The 7932-nt window shown below is 60.8% G+C and overlaps 1 protein-coding gene across 1 annotated transcript; it reads left to right on the top strand.

Moving 5' to 3' along the window:
• The first annotated feature begins 1592 nt into the window (after positions 1-1592).
• Positions 1593-4793, top strand: LOC139604525 (low affinity immunoglobulin gamma Fc region receptor II-like). Its single transcript, XM_071455661.1, has 9 exons — positions 1593-1623; positions 2101-2121; positions 2210-2440; positions 2701-2958; positions 3570-3857; positions 3941-4024; positions 4411-4432; positions 4515-4594; positions 4684-4793. Exons 1-9 carry the CDS (start codon positions 1593-1595, stop codon positions 4791-4793), a joined length of 1125 nt encoding a protein of 374 aa, XP_071311762.1.
• The last annotated feature ends 3139 nt before the right edge of the window (positions 4794-7932 follow it).

The following is a 7932-nucleotide window of genomic DNA, read 5'->3' as shown; positions in this document are numbered from 1 at the left end:
AGGGGCGGTTTCCAGCCACCCCTGCTCTGAAAACCATCAAAGACCCTCACAGAGCCACTGATTGGGCTCCCTTTGGGTTTTGTGCTTCTTGCAGAGCTGAGCAAACCACAGGCAGGGCCTTTTTCCACCCACAGAATTCTCACCTCTGCAGCAGCTCTAAAGCTGCCAGAATCAAAGCCAAGGGGGCAGGGGGGACCCTCAGGTGCTGGCTGCCACCTGGGGCTGGGCAGAGCAGGGCTGGGCAATGGCCATCCCTGTGCAGTGGGGCTGGGCCATGGCTGGGCCCCAGCCTTGCATTGACAGGGGTCCCCAGGATGTGCCACCCCTGGGACAGGCACCCGGCCAGGAATGTGCAAGGACATTTCTTGAATTGCCACCCCCCGGGACAGGACCCCCCCATGCCAGGATGTGTCACCCCCTGGACTGGTGACACGCCCAGGTGAACTCCAGAACAGGAACAGAACTCCAGAACCTTAGAGGACAGGACCCCCCTGGATGTGCTCCCTTAGGAACAGAGATTGCCCCCCTTTCCCTTCTGACTCTCAGCACAAATGGCCTCTCTCTCCTCCAGGACAAAGAAAGTGTTGAGGGAGCACAGCCCAACACCTCCATCCCCCAAAGACTCCCCGCCCTTACCTGAGTCCCCTGCTCCCCATTTTCCCCCTCTCCCCTGGGTCCCCCAACCCCTTCCCATCTCAGGTGCTTCTCAGGATTGCTGAGCCAGGAAGTGGGGCTGATGGAATATGACAAAAAGTAATGAGAATAATGAAAGAAGAGAAATAAAGAGAGGAAAAAGTCAGGGCCAGGGGAGGACACAGAGGCAGAGCTACCCAGGACCCCCATGCAATGCCTGGCCAGGAAATGAGCACCCCAGGGGTGATTTTGCAGGGCCCTGGGTCACCCCAAAATCTGAGGCACCCAGGAAAGAAGCTGTGACCCCCAGGCCCCCCCAGCCACTGCCCATCCCTGGCACCCCCATTCCCCTGGGACCCCAACCTTGGGACCCAATTTCCTTCTGTCCTGCCTTCCCTGAAACCCCCTTCCCTGGACTGCAATTCCCCAGGATCTCCAACCCTAAGGAGCCCCATCCCGGTAATTCCAGTCCCTGGGACACCCCTTCCCTTGGGGACCTTGATTTCCCCAGGGCCCCCATTCTCAAAGGGACCCCCTTTCCCCTGGCACCCCCATGCCATGGCCCCCATCCCATGATCACAAATTCCTGGAGGCCACATTGTTCTGGGACCCTCATCCCCAAATCTGAGTCCACCCAACCTTTGGGACCCCCATTTCCCTGGGACTCCATCCCTGGGCACCCCATTCCCCTGGACACTCATCCCTGGCTCCCTACACAGCCTTAGACTCCAAATTCTGGCAACACCATGTCCCCACCATGTCCCACCATCCCCCCCATGTCCCATCAGGTCCCCACCCTACCCCCATCCTGTCCTCACCCTGCCCCCACCAAGGGCCACCTACACATGGGGACAAGAGGTGACCTTGCTTCCTTCCCCTTCATCTGAAGAGCCGCCAGCCAGGGGAGCGGCGGCCACAGCAGCGAGTGACAGCCAGTGCACATGGCTGGGGACACCGGGATGGCCGGGAAGGTGGCGCTGCTCCTGTGGGGTGAGTGCCCCGGGCACGGGCCTGACACCCCGGGGATGGGGAGGGGAGGGGGCACAGGGGGGCTGTGGGGTCCCCTGAGGTCCTCAATGCCAGCAGAGCCAGAGCAGGGCATGGAGCCCAGTGAGACCAGAGATGTGGGGTGGCTTTAGGGACAGAAACAGGGGATCTGGGATGTGGGGACAGGAACAGGAGGAAAGAGATGTGAGGACAAGGATGTGGCAGAAGGAGCCTTGGGGCTTGGGTAGCTGTGGGGACAGGGACAGGGATACAGGGATGCAGGGACAGGAACAAGGGCCACGTTGCATTGGGATGGGCTGGGAGGACAGGTGCCATTGGAATTAGATCATGGGCACAGGGCCATGGGGATGTGGCCATGGGGACAGGTGCTGTAGGGCTGGTGGAGGTGGCCAGTGCAAACATGGGGTGTCCACAGTGTCCCCATGACCCTCACCCAGCCCTGTCCCTTCTCCCTTCCAGCCCAGACCCTCGGCCTCGCTGGTGAGTCCTCAGGGGATGCCATGACCCCACCCCACTGTCCCCAGCCCCACACTGGCCCTGGCAGGCTGGTGTCCCTTGTCACCCACAGGTGCCCAGACCACCCAGCTCCTGGTGGAGCCCCCCTGGAGGCCGGCGGTGCTGTGGGACTGGGTGATACTGACCTGCCAGGGCTCGGGGACCGCCGGTGCCACCACCTGGTACAAGGACGGGCAGCGCTGGGGGCAGGAGAGAGGCAACAACTTCACTGTCACTGAGAGTGGCACCTACACATGTGACAGATCTGGCAGTAGGCTCAGCCGCCCTGTGAACGTCTCAAACGGTGAGGATATTTTGTGTCCCCAGCCTGGCACCCACGGGAACCCCAAGGACTCTGGTGGGCTCCACCCCATGGGTCACCCTCTAGTGTAACCAGAGCCCATGCCCTACACACAGGGACATCCCAGAGCATCCAAGTGTTGTGGGACCCTTGTGCTGAAATTGGGGAAGCCTGGTTCACTGGCTGTGACCCAATATTGGGGTCCCAGTGACATCAGGACCCTCTAGACCCCTGTGATGTGACGGCACCCCTCTGCTCCACAGACCAAGTGGTGCTGCAGGTGCCGGCGCGGGCACTGCTGGAGGGAGAAACGCTGACACTGCGCTGCCGGTACAGGCAGGACAAGTTGGTCACTTCGGTGTTCTTCTACCGCGAGGAGACAGAACTTAGAGGGCTCCACAATGGGACAGAGCTGTCCCTGTCCCCTCTGCAGCTGAACCACAGTGGCCGCTACCTCTGCAAGGCCTGGGTGAACAACAGTGTATGGGAGGAATCAATGCCGGTGACAGTGACAGTGCATGGTTAGCACCTCACAGCCACCACCCCGACAGCCCCACAGCGCTTCCCCAGGGACTCGGGGTCACTGTGCCCACAGTCCCCCATCTCCTGCCCTAAGCTCATCTGGGTGCCGGTGCTGGAGGGTCCCCTCAAACCCACCATGGGGTCCCCCCTGACTCTCAGCTGCTTCAGCACCCTCAGCCCCCTGCTGCCCCAAGCCCCCCTCCTGCACGTGTTCTACTGGGATGGGCAGGTGGTGGGGGGCCCGTAGAGGTGTCTGCAGCTGCTGGTGCCCGCTGTAGGGGTCTCCCACTCGAGGAATTACAGCTGCCAGGTCCACTCCGAGGGGGGTCCGTGCGGAAGAGCAGCGCCCGGCTCCGTGTCACGGTGCGCAGTGAGCGCAGGGATGGGCACAGGGAGCCTCCACAGCCTCCTCGGCTCCCATACCTGGCTACCTTCATGTCCCGTAGACACCTTTCTTGGGTTCCCCCTGCCTCTGCCCTCTGTCCCCTCACCCCTCCGTGGTGTGACCCCATCCCTGACATCCCCCATCACATCCATCCCCCCATCCCTATCCCTCCACACTGGCTGCCAGCACCTCCCTCCAGCCTCAGCCCTGTCTGTGTCTCCCCAGTGCCTGTGGCCAATGCCACCATCACCCTCATTCCCCTGTTACACCAGTTGCACCCAGGTGACTCCATGAGCCTGCACTGCTCGGTGCAGGTGGGCTCAGCCCCTGTCAACTTCACCTGGCTGCACAACGGGCAGGAGGTGGCCCGGGGTCCCCTCCTGAAACTCGGGGCCTTTGATGAAGGACATTCAGGCACCTACCAGTGTGTGGCCACCAACCAGCTGGATGGGCACCAGGCACTTAGCCCAGAGCTGACACTGAAGGCAACACCATGGAGACACAGGGATACAGGTAAGGTTACACAGGGTCACCTGGGAGTGCAGGACCCCTAGGGTGATGGGTGATTCTGATGTGTCCCCCTCTGTTTCTTGCAGTGGCCGCAGGGGTCGGTTGGACCCTTTTCTTCCTGCTTCTGCTCGTGGGTGTCATTGTGGCCTGGCACCGCTGGCACCGTGTGGGTGGGTGACAATGGGGGACGGGGGGTCCCAGGGAGCTATAGAGTCCCCCAGAGTTGGGGAGCAATAGGGTGGAACCCACAGCCCCAGAATTGTGACCTTGGCTGGGGGTCCTGTAGGGTTTGGGGAGGTGCTGGATGGTCCTGCATGAATGTTGGGAGTTCTTTCAGGGGCCCTGGGGACTTCTGGGGGGGTCTCTATCCCTGGTGTGCTTTAGGTTCTGGATGCTGAGTTGGTTGGGGGCACTGGGGAGCTTCATGAGTTCTGGGGGGCTCCAGAGGTGCTTGGGGCTCCTGAGGGAAATTGAGGGTCCTGTAGGGGTCAGGAATCCTGAGAGGCATCAGGGCCCTGGGGACCCTACAGTCACCCCTCCCCTCTTTCCTTTGCAGCTACAAGGAAGCACCAGGAAAGGTGAGTGTGGGTGTCCAGCCATTACTCCCCCACCCCACCCCACAACTCTCCATCCCCTCCCACATCCCCTTTATCCCCACAGGCCCCCCCCCGAGCCCCTGGCCCCTTCACAGGAGGGGGAGGTGCTGTACACCCACGTTATGAGCACCAAACAGGCACAGCGTGAGTACTGTGGATGGGGGGGGACTGTGACACGTCACCCACTGGTGTCACTCCCCCACCTTGGTCTCCACAACCAGTGTCTCTTGCAGGGCTCCCCCGCATCACTGTCCCTCAGGCACCTCAGGTGACCTACGCGGAGCTGTGGGGACCCCACGGGAGACCACAGGAGTCCAGTGACATCAATGAGATTGTGCCATAACACGGGGGGGAACTGGGGGGCACTGGGGGTCCCCACCCATGGGTACCCACTCTTGTGTGTGCTGCCACTAAAAACTGCCCTTCTCCCTCCCCGTGGGGGCACAAAGATCCCAAAGGGCTGAGAGAAGAACAATTTCCTGAAACAACAACCAGAGAGAATAAAACCAACAGCAACAGCAACAAGGTTGAGAGTCCAGAGGGTCACAAAGGAATGATTTCCTGGGAAGCTCCCACAACAGAGCCAAATCCCAGATGATTCCCCCAGCATGTTTCCTCCACCAGAAAAACCTGGCAGGGGCCGTGGACCTTCCTTGCTCTGATAGCCAAAGCAGCCTTCAGGAGGCTCTGGATTCTCTTGTTCCCTGTCCCAAACCCTTCCTCTGCCGTGTTCCCCACACAAGGACCTCACAAAATGCCTGTGGCAGTTCCAGAGCCTCCCCCTTTGCCAGGGCAGTTGGGATCAGGCCATGGCACAGGGTGTGGTGTCAGAGACAGGAAAAGTTTGATGTCCAAAGACATTTTGGAACAGCTGTGTGTGGCAGGGGTGGGTCAGGCCATGCTTTTGGTGAGACAGGGCCCCGTCTGTCCATAATTGCATCAGCCATGGCACACTGGGGACAGTTTGAGGCTCTGCCAAAGCCAGCTCCTGAGTGGCCACGTGATCAGAAGTGCCACCCGGGGAGAGGATCCTTGGTGGCCGAACTGGCTTAAAAGGCAGAGCATGAGATGGCCAAGTCCCTGATCCTCTCTTCATTTGGGGGGTCTGTCCCATCCCCACTGAAACCCAGGAGCTGTTAAGCGTCTTGGTTTACAAGAGAAATATCTACCAAGGAAAGTAGGAACATTGCTGGAATAAGAAGACCCATCTTTAAAGTATTTTTATTTCAAAAATGATGGGGCCTCCAGGCAAAAGAGTATGAAAATTAATAACTGTTATTTATGAGGATATTTATAAAATAGAAGAGAACAAACAACACAAAACCAGGATTTTCCCTTCTGCTTTTTAGCCTTTGGTGCAGTTATGATCACGACCAGCAGGGGCCGCTGCAGGGAGCACTCCCGGCCAGCAGGGGCGCCCCGCTCCAGCTCCATCCCCTCAGGGGCCATGGCGGCCTCGGGCGGGAGGCAGGAGGGCAAATCGCTCCTTTTGCAAACTCACGGCCACCAATCGGTCCCGGCACCACCACCGGCAGCGGGCAGAAGCCGCCAAGGCAGCAGGTTGGATCCCAGTGCCCAGTGGCAGCGTAGCAGTGTCCCGGGGCCAGGCACACGCCCTGCGCATCACCCGTGACCGCTCTCCATGATCCCGAATGGAAGGAAGGCAGTGCCTGACCCCAGGCAGGTCTCAACAGCAGCAGCTCTGGTGGCTTTATGCCATAATTCCTGCAAACCCTCAGTTTTTCACTCTCCTTTCCTCCTACAGCCCTGGCACAGCAGCTCTGGGAATGTAGAATTCCTCTAGGATGTTGAGGAACTCAGGGGGCTCCAGAGCACGTTTGGAGTTCCTGCTCCTCCTGGGCCACTGTGGTCCCGACACAGAAGCCACAGGGGGAGGAGGAGGAAGAAGAAGAGAGCAGAGCCACAGCCCCATGGGCTCTGCAGCTGCAGCTGGGGCACAGGGACAGCCCAGGCTAGAAGCAGTACCTTGGGAGGGCAAAATGGGGCAAAATTGGAGCTGGTTGGGCCAATGCCCCTGTTCTGCTCTGGGAGCTGCAGACCCTAAAGGAGGTGTTATAATTAGGGCTGGGGTTCCTAAAGTTCAGCCATGGTCCTAAAGCATCCCTGTGCACAAAAACTCGGCCCTGCTGCCTTTCCTGGCGATTTTGGGCAACACAAGGCAGCATTAGACACAATTTGGGGGTCAGATGCTGCCAGCTCTGCCCACAAGGAGCTTTTTTGGCTGCTCGGAAGGTTTTTGCTGGTGCTGGGGATGATTCAGTGCCTGTGCCATGTGGCCGCTGCTTCCTGCTGGCTGGCAGGGAAAGCTGAGCTGGAGCAGCGGCTGAGGTGGGAGCAGCTGGAGCAGGGGGCCCATGGGAACAGCACCTGGACATGCAGGTGGAGCAGGACCACCGGGAATTCTGCAGGGTTCTCAGGTGAGCCCCACGGAGCTGGACCATGGTGGGGCACCACTTGCCATTCCTGCTCCTCCCAGATTTTGGGACAGAGCAGTGACACCCATGGGGCTCCCAAACCCCTCAGGGCTCGGGCACAGCCTCACAGGAGGTCCTGGCCCAGGCCTTGGGGGTGATTCGGGTGCTCCCGGGCTCGTTCCTGACAAAGGGCAGCGCTCCGGGAGCAGTCAGCACATCCTGAAAGAGCAGCCCGGGGCTGCTGGAGCCCGAGTGCTGCGGGCAAGGACGGCATGAGGGAGCCGGGCCTCGCTCAGCCGGCGCTGCCCCAGGAACGTCTCATCCTGCAGGAGCTCGGCAGCCTCTGCCGGTGCCGGCCCCGGGGCTGTCGGGGGGCGCGGCCGGAGGGGCCGGGGAGCAGCGGGTGGGAGGGGCCGGGATGGAGGGACCGGGACCCCCCTGGGGAGCCCCGAGCGTGGAGGGAGCGAAACGGCGGAGGGGAGACCCCGGGACAGGGGGGAGCAGAGACCCTGCGGTGGGGTCTTCGGAAAGGAGGGACCGCAATGGTGGTCCCGGAGCACCGGGAAGGGGCCCAGCTGCCATCGCGCTGCGAGTGCCGGGACGGTCCCGGGGTGTCCGAACCGACTGTGGCAGCGTGTCCGAAGCCACTGTCGCGATGTGTCGGGACCGAGCGCTGCCAGGGTAAGGCCCCCCCAGCTCCGGGAAGTGGAGGGGTACCCTGGAAGGGGCAGGGGCAGGGGCGGGGCAGAGCCCTGTCTATTCCCTGTGCCCTGTGCAGGTGAGGAGGGCAGGGATGGAGCAGCTCTGGGGACACCTGGAATCCAGACAGGGTCATTCCCCACAGCCCCACCATGGCAGCAGGGCACAGCCACTGCTCGATATTTCCACACTTTTCCCTCTTGTCTGGCAGCTGAGCCAGAACCCTGTGGCAGCCACTCTCTGGTCACAGAGAGCAGCAAGCACAACTTTCCCAGGCCTTGTCCTGGTGAAGGCTGTGAGAAGATCAGTGAAAAGAATGAGAAACAATTCTTATCTTCACTTGCTGCA

The sequence above is a fragment of the Agelaius tricolor genome, unplaced genomic scaffold (assembly GCF_023055355.1).
Source record: "Agelaius tricolor isolate 1412-34295 unplaced genomic scaffold, bAgeTri1.0.p SCAF_52, whole genome shotgun sequence".
NCBI classification, from domain to species: Eukaryota; Metazoa; Chordata; class Aves; order Passeriformes; family Icteridae; genus Agelaius; species Agelaius tricolor.
The sequence above is the reverse complement of the archived record's forward strand: the minus strand, read 5'-3'. Positions and strand labels throughout refer to the sequence as shown.

What these genes read in the sequence shown, in the direction of transcription:
- LOC139604525 (XM_071455661.1), top strand. Translation starts at nt 1,593, where the DNA reads ATGGCCGGGAAGGTGGCGCTGCTCCTGTGGG. An exon ending in GGTGACAGTGACAGTGCATG is followed by an intron (nt 2,959 to 3,569) that starts GTTAGCACCTCA and finishes GTGTCTCCCCAG; the next exon opens with TGCCTGTGGCCAATGCCACC. An exon ending in ATGGAGACACAGGGATACAG is followed by an intron (nt 3,858 to 3,940) that starts GTAAGGTTACAC and finishes TGTTTCTTGCAG; the next exon opens with TGGCCGCAGGGGTCGGTTGG.